The sequence below is a fragment of the Rhinichthys klamathensis genome, unplaced genomic scaffold (assembly GCF_029890125.1).
Source record: "Rhinichthys klamathensis goyatoka isolate OS25496 unplaced genomic scaffold, OSU_Roscu_1.1 h1tg000155l_1, whole genome shotgun sequence".
In the NCBI taxonomy this organism is placed as follows: Eukaryota; Metazoa; Chordata; class Actinopteri; order Cypriniformes; family Leuciscidae; genus Rhinichthys; species Rhinichthys klamathensis.
Window position 1 is genome coordinate 856,226 of NW_026606690.1, and position 13,775 is coordinate 870,000.

Genomic DNA, 13,775 nt, shown 5'->3' on the forward strand with positions numbered 1-13,775 from the left:
AACATAGTTTTAATGACTGTTTGCTATCTGGGTTGTTTTATCAAACAATTTTTTTATTAACAAACAAGCCCCTTTACATCATAGGTTAACTTTAAAAATAAACGATGAAGGCACAATATAGGCATTTCTGTCATCAACATTATATGAAGTCCTGTACGCCAGTGAAGAGGAGTGTCATGATCCTGGTATCCTTCTCCTTTACTCGATCTCCCTCTGTTGGTCATATTTGTTATTGCATCCTCGTACACACACTCATTATCTCATTCATCTCCAGCCGTTTCTCATTATCCCATCTGTCCTTCCTCTTCTCCGCACCTGTTTCCCACTTTCTCTGATTCTACTCCCTATTTCTTGGCTTCCCTTTTGCTTTGTCAGATTATTGCCAAATGCTGTGTATCTACCAGTACCTGCTCATTGATCCACTGGTTTTGTACTCTGTCCTATCCTGTCTTGTCTCGTCTGCTGTCAGAATTATTCAGATGACACTGTGCTTCGACTCAGTTAACGTGAGTGCTCTTCGGTTTGGCGTTCCCGCACTCTCTCTCTACGGACCCAGCCAGTCTCAATCATCTGGGATTCCTGTTTCGGCTGATGCCAAGAATTTCTGTTGCATTAATTAAGAGACTTTTTGTTACATTTACCAAGGACTGTCTTCTGTTCAACTTTTGCCAAGCAGCCACCAGTGTTGTTTCTCCTGAACTGAGATTAAAGAATATCAGCTGACCTTTGCGTTTGGGTTCTGTTCACTCATCTGACAATGAGTCAACACCTTCGACTCTGCAACAGTTACAGCAGTGCTCGAGTCAACAGCATTCAGCAGAAGTGGATCAGGTGTGTCCAGTTAACAGTAGTTTCATAGAGTGCTGGTTCCCAAACCTGTCCTGGCGACCCACCAACACTGCACGTTTTCTTTGTCTCCCTAATCAAACACACCTGATTCAACTCATTAGCTCATTGACCCATGTGATAATCAGGTGTGTTTGATTAGGGAGACAAAGAAAACGTTCAGTGTTGGTGGGTCGCCAGGACAGGTTTGGGAACCACTGCCCTAGACAACACAAAACCAGACCAATTACAATTAATACTATGTGTTTTATAAATACATCAAGTTTATAGTGGAAAAAGTTCAATCATCTTAGACTTTCGTGACTCAAACAAGAACTATTTTGTTTAGATTAAGACTTGAATTTACTGATTTCCAAGTAAATTAAAGACTTCATTCATCCAAAAATGTTAATTCTGTCATTAATTATTTTATACTTTATTACTTTTTTTAATGAGAATTTTAACTCAACTTTATTTACAAGATGTTAATCTTCGATGCACGTTCACGCAACAACATCTGCTCTTGCATCAACAACATGCACAAGTTGTAACGTTCCCACGAACGCATTTTTTAAATTCATATTTGATAAATTAAGTGGAAAATCTTTACTTGCGAACCACTGGAGTCGCATGGAGTACTTTAATGATGTACCTTTATACCTTTCTGGGGCTTGAACATGGTAGTTGCGTGGACTGACAATGGAGGGACAGGAAGCTCTCAGATTTCATTAAAAATATTAGGGATGCACCGATATGAAAATGTTGGCCGATACCGATAACTTTACATTTGAAAGCCGATAACTAGTGCTGCACGATTAATCATATCGCAATCGTAATCGCGATGTCAAGCCTATGCGATTATATGACGCGATTTTATATGAAATAAACAAATTAGGGCTGTTAACGCAGCATCTGTAATTTGTCATCCTTTGGCTAGTGTTACATGAACCCGCTCTTATTCATGCGAATGCTTTAAACCATTCATGCACGACTAATCAAAAGAGCGTGCACTGCCTGTGGATGTCCTGACTGTGACACACAGAAAGACGCGTGCCAGAATACAGTTCTCTTTCGCACTTGAACGAACAATAACACACACAATTATGCCGAGTATCTTCATAAGATAAGAGCAGTCTTATGATGGACGTAAAGAGTTGTGTGTTAGAATGAGAATAACAGCCCTGTGTGTCTACTGCTCTTAAAGGGCCAGCAGCCAATAAAGCTTTCTGTCAGTAAAGTTAATCAAAGAACAAAGGGAACAGAGAAAATTACTCACTGCTCTTGACTAAAGAACTATTGTAGCTTTAATAAGGATTAGGGCCTAGTCTTTAATTTATAATTTATGCAGACTGTTTGATAACTTTATTCAATTTCGGTATATGTCCTACCTGTAGACAGGAAGGGCACTGGTAAATATGACATTTATTATGGGTTTATGTGAGGATTGTTTGAAGTTCACTTAAATTAAAAGCTGTTATATTTTTTGAAGCCTAATGTTTAAAAAAAAATTATAGACATCAATGGCTTACTGATCATTATAGATGTTATCAATCATTTAGTTGTTGTTGCTAGTTTGAGTGGAGAAACAGAAGTATCACTAATCTGTGTGTGCATTTTGCTTCAGAACCAAGCAAGTGTTAACTCAATAACTACAACAGTTATCAGTAGATTCTTTATTGCTCCATCACATAACACAGCCGCTCTACCTCTCACAGAACGCCAGACTGAACAACAACTGAATAAACCGCGCTAACCCATAAAAGGTGCTCTTCACACATGCGCAGTAAAAGAAACATAACTTAACAATCTCCCTCTTTTTTTTTATATAAAAAAAAACTGTTCAAGATATAACATAAGCATTGGTTATTATTATAACAGGATAACAGGTTAACTTAAGTACCTAAGTTTAAATGTCTAGACATTGACAAAACATAAGCAAATCCATTCAGTGCTTCAGATAGCAGACACCTGTGCTGAGGGCTCTCAGAAGGCCAAGTGCAGATGCACCCTTTTTGGTCAAGCATTAGCTAGCTGCTCTTTAGTGGCTGACCACAAGATCTGCTGAATAGTTCCAGAGTGTATAAGCTCCTTCATACTACTGATTTCTAGGCGCAGTCTCTTTTCGGTTACAGATTTTGTAGATTTGAGAGCATCAAGAAGAGAATGATTGTCTATTACACACACAATAGGCACGTTGATGCATGAGCAGCCACCAGTGGTAATCTCAGAGTATAGTGTAGCGAGGAAAACTGCACTGTCAACTCCATCTGCAAGTGCCAAAGTCTCTCCCGCTAAGGTACTCCGTACAACTCTTCTGATCCGCTTTGACTGCCAAGATATAGGAGAAAATTTTCCATTTTCCCCCATAAGCATGATGAAATGACCACCCTGTGTACCACCGTCCGGAAGATTTCCCATTGAGGAATCACTGTACACCACCAATTTAACTGAACTGTTTTCCCCTAAGTACTGGAACCTCAAGATGACCTCTTCTGATTTCAGTTTTCTGATAAGTTTATTTGCACAATGCAGGGTCTGAACGGTAGCATGCTTTGTGTTAGATGCCAACATGGATATGTCATATATAATGTCAGGACGACTTTGCCTGGCAACCCACAATATTTGTCCAATCTTTGATTTAAGCATGTCCACCTCAACATCTGTCAATGACGCCTCACGTTGTGTTGCTCTGGTGGAATCCACTGGGATGGGTTGCAGATTTTTTATGCACGCTCCTTGTTGTACTTGTATTTCATCGTCCTTAGAATGTACTTCTATTCCAATGTAGCTGAAACTGTCATGTTCTTCCCGTCCGACTTGAAAGGCAGCTTTCAACTGAGGAATGATATTTATGGAGAATGCATCTGTACCACCCCAAATAAAGTCATCCACATGTGACGCCAGAATCCCCATCACCTTGCAGGAATCATCCACCCAGTAGAATACTGCTGGATCTACCTTTGACACGGTAGCTCCCAATTGTTGCATGGTGTCTTTTACTCTATTACACCAGAATAAAGAAGCATCTGTTAGGCCATAAACACATTTTTTCAACTTCCATATGGTTCCTTTGTTCTGCACTTCTTGAGGTGGGCGAATGTAAATATCTCTGGTTAACTCTTTACCTTGTAGAAAGGCTGCTTTAATGTCCATGGAGTTTAGCTGCCATTTATTTTGACATGTTACTGCCATGATCATTTTAAGAGACTCTGAGGCACATGTAGGTGAGTCTTTGGGAAGGTCTTGAGTGTTCATTTCTTCAAAGCCTCTCGCCACTAGTCTGGCCTTACGTACAACTCCAGCAGTCGTTTCTTTAAGTGTGCACACCCACCTCGTGGAGATGCACTTCTGGCCTTCATCTGTCACTTCTTCAAAGACGTTATTTCTCTTCCAGGTGCTTAGTTCTGTATTTTTTCATGCGTGAAGAGATCATCATGTACTATCAATATATCTTCATCATTGTAGTCAGTGCTCAACTTAGCATGTTCGGATGGAATCACCTGAACATTGTCCATTTGTCCTAGATTGACTGATGCAGTTGTGCCAGCAGTTTCCTCAGGCTCACTGAACTGCAAATTGTACCAGTTTTTGTGTTTGCCGGTTGCCTTTCCTGCTCGGCCGAGGATTTTTCCAGTATGGATTTGTCCACTTTGATTATCTGAGTATTTAACTATTTGATCCTTTTTCAGGCTTAGACCTTCACAGTTCGTGGATGAGCAGGTTTGTGGCGTGTGAGATTGATAAAGACTATCACCCTCCAGGTAGCACTGATGCAGAAGGTTCACTGACATCTTCAGCATTGATGGGTTCGTCATTTTCTGGTGTCATGGTTTCACTTTCAGTGTCACTAAGATCTGCTGCTGGTGTTATTGTGGGATTTTCATTTTTTTTTTTCATTTGTTCCCTTTCTGTCTCCTCCAGGTTTATTTGTGGGTCATCCACCTTTCTTAGTCTAGACTGATGCACCCGAACATAGGTTCCACCATGCCTGACAAATACAACCACACTATCTTGGCCTATGACCACACCTGGACCTTTCCACTCATTACAATCTACTCGCTTATAATACACTTTGTCTCCCGTTTCATATCTGTCATCAATGGGCCGCAGTTGCTTACGAAGGGCTCTTCTAATTCTCTCTGAGCATTCGGCTTCTGTGAATGCTGTTCTCATTGCATGTAGTGTGGTGATTTGTTTAGCTATCCAACTACTCATACTTGTTTCTAGAGCTGGGGGCTTATTGGTGAGGACTGAGGGAAGATTCGGGTTCTGCCCAAACACTAACTGGTAGGGACTGTAACCATGCACATTGTGCATGGAGTTCTTTGCCATTAGTGCCCAATCTAGCAACAGTTGTTGTCCCTCTTCAGTTTCAGCAAAATTTCAGTTAGGGTCAGATTGTGCCTTTCAACAAGGCCATTGCTCCATGGAGTGTACGCTGCCGTTGTTTTGATTTCAATGTTAAACTTTTCAGCCATGTCCTTCATTTCGTCATTATTAAATTCACCTCCATTATCACTAAACAATCTGCATGGGGGACCATGAACACTTATCCAGCAGTGAATAAAGTGCTTCACTATCTCTTTTGGGTTCTTTGTGGTGACGATACTCCCTGCACTGAAGCGTGTGAAATCATCAATAGCATGCAAATACCATACTCCATGCTCAAGCTCATGCAAGTCCACAGCCACAGTCTCATTATAGGCTGATGCCATAGGCAAACCCACTACAGGCTTATGTTTTGGCTTGCTGTATCTGGTACATGTATCACAGTTTTTAACAATGTTCTTGAGAATTGTGTTGCTTTCATCATCGTGATTACCTGAGCAGGCCAGTAATTTTTTCAGTCTATCAGCTGAAGCATGTCCAAATTGTCTGTGTAGTTTCAATAGGACTGTCTCCTTTTCTTTTGTTGTCATGTTTTCTGTCACAGCAAGAATTTCATTTTCATTGTGTGTCTTGTTCTCACTTGTCTCCTTTTCATCTGGATGACTGTCTTCTCTCAAATTCACACAGTAATGTCCTGAAGACGTTAGTTCAAGTTTAACAGGTTGTTTAAACATCGTTGCTTTGTCACGTGCAATGTCCAGAACTGCACTTGCTCTTTTCAATGAAGTCTTGCTTAAAAGCATTGGTATTTCTGCAGGAACAACTTCTGTCTCTATTTTGCATCTGGTATGTCCTATCCTTGCTGGAATGGTAACTTTCCTTGTGGAATAAACAACCTTGCCATCACCAAATCTGAAAGGTCTTGCACTTTGTTTGTCATCTATTTTCAGTAACTCACTCTGTGGCAGCCCACTTGTGTAATCTTCAAGCCATTTTTCTCCACAGCTGATCCTAAAGCCTCCACCATGAAAATTTCTGTGTTAGACAAAGGTTCATTTGAAAACAAAGTGATGTTACATTCTTCAACGTCATCTTTTAGTCCTTCATCTTTTGTCAGTCTTACATGTTCCTTTTTATTTGAACAGTCCTTTGCCCAGTGATATGTGCTTTGGCAAATTGCACATTTCGTTCTTCTTCCATATTTATCAAGAGGGTTTGTGCCTTGAGCTATGGTTTGGGGTTGTTGTGTAGTGTTAGACTCGTGTAATAGGCAGTGTCACCATCTGTGTTTTGTAGTACACTGCCGCCCTCTCGTAGTGAAGTAACGTTATCTCCAAAAATTATTTTCAAGGCTGATTTCATATCAGTGAAAGAAACGCTAGAGCAAGCTGTAAGTGCTAACTGTTTATCTTTAACAGTAAGTCCGGCAGTATCAAGTAGCTTAAAGGCTAGTACGGCATCAGGAAGCTCCATAGAATTACGCCCATGGTTTAATGTTTACTTGGTAGCGTAACGTAATGGTATATTTTTTATTTTGGACTTTTATTTTGAATCGCAGCGCTGTAATGTGTTCTCGCGAGAGTTCATTCCTGTAGCTGTCATGGCGGCCCAGTGTCCGCTGCATGCGTGTGTGTAATGAAGCTCGCGGTGTGTGGTGTGTGTCAGTAGATGAGAGTGATGATGAGGAGTGTGATGATGAGGAGTGTGATGAAGGCTCGGCTCGGCTGGGTTCGGCTCGCTGCTGTCAGAGGCTTTCATGAGCGGACAGTGGCTGTGGGTTTAGGGGACAGGTGAGAGACTCCTCAACATGCATCTCATCATGCAACTCATACCTGCCAACTTTTGAGTTTTGCTTGGCGTGAGATTTGTCGACGGGGGGGGGGGGGGGGGGGGGGGGGGGGGCATCTTCCAGGCATCTTCCAGGCATCTTCCAGGCATTTGAGCGCCCGGGTTGACACTTCAGCGTGAGAAATCGGGAGTGTGGCGTGTGAGCGTGTGAAACCAATCAAATGCGGGTGTCTCACGGCCAATGCGTGAGAGTTGGCAGCTATGAGAACTTAACAAGCATTTTCACCACTATTATATTTAAAAGACGGCTATACATTTTCATATATAAGAATATTTAATACTGTGAAAAATGTATATTATAAATGTGTAAAATATTTATTTTCTATTATATTACATACAGTTTTTCTACTCATTTTAGTACTAAAGATGTATCTTATTAATTGATTTATTTAAATCAAATGATATTAATCAAATGTATTAATTTATTATTTATTTAAATGAAAAATATATTTTAATTTATTTATTTATTTAGTTACATAGTTTATTCTTCATTTTTATTTATATATTTTTACATTGCCTTTCTTATTTTTTATGTATTTTAATCAAGCTTTGTTTATTAATTTAGTTTTATCAAAATAATTTTTAATCAAATTTTATTTATTTTAATCATTTTTATTTATTTGTTTTGATAAAATGTTTTGATTTATGTGTTTATTTGTTTTTAATTTAATCCAATTTTAAGGATTTATTTCAATCCTTTTTATTTATTTAAATGTATTTATTTTCATCAAAAGTATTACGTTATTTATTTAAATAACATTTCAATTATTTTAATAAAATAATTGAATTCAAATTTATTTATTTGTTTAAGTCTATGCATTTTTTATGTATGTTTACATTTTTCACACTGCGTTTGTCTGAACGTCCTCCGGAGCGCAGTGTGAAACCCCTGTGGCATTACGGGCGAGAGTCGCTTTACACCAGTTCATGCAAACGAACGTATTAATGTTAATATATAATAATAAATAAGGTATTACTGTGATGATAGTACAGTGGCTTTACAGTAGCACTGGTGTGTTACCCAGCGGCGCTGTGGCATTACCATCACCGCATCATAATCACAGCGGCTGCACTGAAACCTTTGGGGAAGAAACAGAAATTGCTAGTATAAACATTTCACAAAAAATAGCATTGATTCAAACATTACATTTTGAAGTAGAAAAGCTAAAATATATATCTTTTGTAAAACACTCCAGGAATCTTTGTTTCATGCGCAACTTAGAAAACTAATTTAGTTAATAATTGATGTTCTGTGTGCAGGAGACTGGAGATCTCAACCGGGAAACTCGCTCGCTTCGCTGACGGCTGTGCTGTGGTCAAAGTGAGTGAGTGTGTGTGTGTGTCTGAGTGAGTGTCTGAGTGAGTGAGTGAGTGTGTGTGTGTGTGTGTTTGAGTGTGTGTGTGAGTCTGCTGGGTCCAGTAGCTTGTGTGTTCAGCGCTGATCGCTGTGTGTGATTGCAGTTGGGCGAGACATCAGTGATGGTGACGGCAGTCAGCAAGAGCAAACCGGCCAGCGCTTCCTTCATGCCTCTCGTGGTGAGATACACCTCAGCTTTAGCATGTTTACCACACACACACACACACACGTGATTATGTGAGTCTTGTTACATACACACAGAACGGAATTCAGTGCTGTATTTAACCCTCTGGGGACCAAGGTGTTTTTGGGGCCCTTGGGATGTTTTGACATACTCTGACATTTGTGCTTTTTTCAGTTATTTATAAACATGTTAATGGCACAGGTGTAATTACACTCTATGGCTGTGTCCCAATGTGAAGGCTGCGTCCTCCGAAGGCCGCATTTGAAGGCCGATTGCGTCACAGCGGCGTGACGAAGGCTGTCCCAATTCAAAGGCTGCATCTTCGAAGGCCGCATTTGAAGGCCGATTGCGTCACCGCGGCGCGACGAAGGCTGTCCCAATTCAATTCCGCATCCTTCGAAGGCCGTATTCGAAGGCCGGTTGCGTCATCGCGGCGTGACGAAGGCTACCCTGATTCAAAAGCGACGCCAAATGCACCCTTCGTTTCCCCGTGAAAGGAAGGATACATAAATGGACACTTAGCGGCCTATCCTACCCGATCCTACCCCATAATTCATTGCGCGCCGGTGACGACAGCATTTTTGGTGCAGCATTTGGTGTGTAGCCAACAGTTCAAATTCAAATGTTGGTGTTCAACTATGCCTTTTAAAACCGTTCATTTTTCGTTTTTCAATTATGGGTTAAAAAATTAAAAACGAATGGATGCAAATTTACACAGACTATTAAACTAAAGATAGTTTAGTGATAGTTTTTTAGATTAAAGTCTTTGATTTTACTAGTATTTTAATTGACTATCAAACCTTTCTACAAATACATTATTTTAAATATTTAATAATATAAGGTAGCCTACTTTTGCGTCCATTTGTTTTTCTTTTTTTTAACCCGTAATTGAAAAACTAAAAATGAAAGGTTGTTGTATTTTTAAAAGCCAAAGTTGAATACCAAAATTTGAACTGTAGTAGGCTACACAAATGCTGCGCCCAAAAAAAAAAAAAAAATTTTGCCCCCTTATTAAACATTTAAAATATTCACAAATTACTATGGGACAAATGTCGATTTTACTGGTTTTCTAAAGCCAGATTAGAACCTGGAAATTATATTTTTCCCGCAATGCTGAATGAGAAGAGCCATGTCTCTGGAACCATGATTTATAGGCTAATGATAATAAATGTGTCTGAATAAATAACGAGGCATTTTAATTGTTCGTTTAAAAGTGAACATTTCAAGCTTTAGGCTAGGTATATTTTGTTTCAGTTCATTTATGAGACGCGCTCCAGTTCACGGAGATCATGAAAGCGCGACTGATTGTTTTATTTTATTTTACAAAAGCACAACGTTTTCTTGTTATGTGAGTTTGGACAAATAAAAGTAGTTGCGAATGATGTATTATTCTTTTCTGTATGACCAGAAATTATAGAGTATTTTTTAAGTTGTTTCCACTGTTGATGGGAAAATGCAAGTGTTCGCGGCCGCGCCTCCGTGCCATGCAGTGCGCTCACACTCCCACACACATTTGCGTCAAAATCTTGTGTTTATTTGTGATAATCTTAGCCCTGTATTATGACTGACATTTGACGAATTTCTTTGTTCCTTTTTTGGATAAAACCGCCTTCTAAATATGTAGCCTAAATGTAGGCTAATAATAATAATATTATTATCATTTGCGTTGAGTTCACTGAAGACAGTAATAATCATAAAATAATTTATGAATGTTTTATTTTTATATAACCTAACCTTGTGTTTGTGTTATATTTCTTTTTTATATGTGAAGTCTTTTTTGCTTATTCTATTATACTGAGCTTTTTCCTCCTAAAAAATTGACTTTAAAGACAAGTGGCCTAAATGTCGTTTAGAAAATTCATGTATTTAACATCCTCAGTAAAATATAAAACATAAAAATGATTATAGCCAATTCTGGCTCCATAGCTGTTTACTCAATTATAACAAATGAATGATCAGGACGGCAGCTCCGTCTCGCACTGTTGCTTGGCGCCATGGAGCGGTAATCGGGAACACCTGGATGCGCAATTAGGAAATCCTATGAAGGCTACAAGGTGCGTCCTTCTAAGGACGAATAGGCTGCATACTTCGAAGTCCGCGGCCTTCGGAGGATGCAGCCTTCACATTGGGACACAGCTTATATAGCACAAACAGGGCTACCATGATATGTGAGCAACATGTATGTACATGTTTGTATTTTTGAGAGAATATTATTTATGCATGGTTATTGAAAAACTTAAAAATAAAAGTTGCTGGTTATTGAAAAACTTAAAAATAAAAGTTGCTGAAATAAGGCCACAAAACACATATTGGTTATTTCTTCACAAGACTTTTGAAAATTGTATCACATAGTCTAGAATATTTGCTCCAAAACTATGTGAGAATCATCCTGACTACTCATTCAGATAAGTCAATAAAGGCCAATTCCAGCGTTATGGACGTGACATTTGCAGTCAAAACGTAAAATATAAATTATCAGAAAATGCATTTAATACCAATATATTTAAACGTCTGTTCATATTTCCATACTACCTTAATAAAGGAGTCCAGACAATAGAAAAATATCAGTCTACACATGCGTTTTATATTTAATATGAGGGAAATACACGTGCGTTACGGACGTGACAAAAAAAGACGTGAGTTTGTGGGAGACAACATACTTTGTAGAAATTCTGCGAATTAAAATGCACAAGCCAAAATAAATAATACCAACCGAAGGGATGAGTGTTGGCTCTCTATAGAACATAAATTATTTATCTTATTTTACTTTTCATTTTTTCATTTATGAGGAAAAAATGTTGTTATGGACGTGACATATTTTCGTTATGGACGTGACAGTTCCGAAATCGACACTTGGCAGACGCTGAAAAAATCAGAGAAAATGCTTGAACAGAGACCTATTTGTGTGTCTCTGTTGGGTATTTAAAACAACAAACATCTGAGACATCAGTAAGGTAAGGCTGCACAATTAATCAAATTTAAACTGAAATCACTTTGTTATAGGCTAGATTGACCTCCGTTCACGCATATCTCTCATGCTGCTAAAATGCAGCGTGGGCAAAACTCAATTCGGACATGATATTGCTTTATAATGTGGTGTTAACTATAGACCCCGAAAGATACGGAATTGCTAAGATACATCAGCAGCTATTTTGTATTTTTATCATATCGATATTCTCCGGAGTCGAGATCGCCGGTTTCCCCTCAAGGCAGGGTTTCCGTTGGTAATAACCGGACATTGGCCGGGATTTTTTTTTTTTTTTTTACCTAGACCCACACATTTTGTGAATATTCTGTTTATCCTGTTAAAATGTTTTTTTTTTTTTTTTTTGCTCAGTCTGAACATGTTGAAAAATGATTATTAAATCAAACAACAATATTGTTGATGATAAATTCAAAGTTAATTTTTTTTCTTTCAAAACGCTATAAATCCATAAATTATTTAATATTATTATAATATGATTATATAATATTTATTTAATATAATAAAACATGTAACATATAATCAGGGACTCATACTATAAATTAATATAAATTAAAAAAGTGCAAATGTGCATGGTCAGACATGATTTTGGCCACTTAATTAAGTTTTGTTTTGTAGAAAGCCTTTCTTTAAAGTGAATTTCGTTTTGTATAAATTGTATCTTAATTTTAATATTTTTTATTTTAATTTTAATATTTTAAATAAGAAGCAAATAGACAATATAATCATAACATGGAGGCGCGGTCCCTTGCATTGCACGTGAACTGGAGCGCATCTCATCATAAATTAACCGAAACTCAGCGTATGCCTCACAGACATGAGAAATATATCTATATAGAAGGCTTGAAATGTCTTTAAACGAAACAATTACAAACGAAAAGAAATAGGATAGGCCTACTCTCTGATTATATAATCCATTACATGCATTTCTCTCTATAGGCGCGTTCACGGAGATGGTGATAGTCAATTTCATCTTTGAATGAATCGGATTTAATTTAAGTTTCGTCTATTTGAAAGTTAGCCTAATAAACATGTTGCATTCTATACGGCCTGATTATGTCATTTTTTAAGTTACATAGCCTGATCCCACACACACGCACGCACACACACACACACACAGATAGAGAGGCGCGAGCGCTCTGGAGATACATAGATATCAAATTACTTACCAATTCTGATGTTGTCCAGAAATCGCAGATCTACAAATCACCACAGAAATAACTCTTGACCACAGAGGGCGCGCGCGGGAAAGAAAGTGAGTAAAGGCGCGTCTCATATTTCATCACGAAAGGCGCGTCTCATATTTCTCTCGCTCTCAGAGACTGTAATAATGCTTAACATTATGGTACTGGTATTAATTTATTTCTAAAATGTTCTGATGTACAGTAATAGAGATCAATTTAATATATATATGCGGGATTTTTTAACAGTAACAACACGTTGAACATGTTGAAAGACCGGGGTGGGTTTAAATAAGTTTGATTTCTTCCCACTCCATTTCAAGCATATAGATCGATTTATGTTGTAAAGTTGATGAATTTATCTTTTCGTATTGATTTAATCAGAATGCTTCTTGATTTCCTTTGTTATGTGTCATTATATTGCTCGAAATAAATAAATAAATTAATTCATTCAACAAATATGCGCTGGTCAAATCATGCATGATTTAATATGAAGCGTCCGTAACAGTCACGTCCGTAACGCATAATTAGGTTGTTTAGAGCAAATAAGTGAGATGAATTCTCAATCATAACTAGAATGGACATATTTTGGCTTTGTACATAAATTTTCAAATTAATTGTAATAATTATTATTATACAATATAAACTTATTCTTTAAATCGTTACGGACGTGACACAGCACTGAAGCGTCGTGACTTCCTAAATATAGCCTTTATAAATGTAAAGGGCAATGCAGTTATAACAAAGTGGGTGTATTTATATCTCAGTCATGCTCCCATCTTTCTGAGAAATGCTTACTGTCAACATAAAGTATAAAAAAATTAGTCTTTGACCCCTCTTTTTAAAGCATGAAATATGTTTGTTTGAAAAAGCAATTTTAGTATCTGTGCACACCTTATCTGAGGTGAAGAAACACAGAAATTTCCTTAAAATTTACATGACCACACATCAATACAATAAAATACAGACCCAAATGGACACCTTAGAAAGGGTTTTGATATTTTGATAATAACTTTATTTTTTCATGGCAAGGTTGACATTTGCATGGAATCGCCCTAAAGTCTTTTA

General features: G+C 37.9%; 1 protein-coding gene across 1 annotated transcript in view; it reads left to right on the top strand.

Annotated features, from left to right (window-relative positions):
• Window positions 1-6,730: 6,730 nt before the first annotated feature.
• Window positions 6,731-13,775, top strand: part of LOC130090940 (polyribonucleotide nucleotidyltransferase 1, mitochondrial) — a 34,975-nt gene continuing 27,930 nt past the window's right edge. Inside the window, exons 1-3 of the mRNA XM_056258583.1 lie at window positions 6,731-6,944; window positions 8,263-8,323; window positions 8,464-8,538. Coding sequence (XP_056114558.1) covers window positions 6,823-6,944; window positions 8,263-8,323; window positions 8,464-8,538 — 258 coding nt within the window. The 5' untranslated portion in view covers window positions 6,731-6,822. The remainder of the gene's footprint in view (window positions 6,945-8,262; window positions 8,324-8,463; window positions 8,539-13,775) is intronic.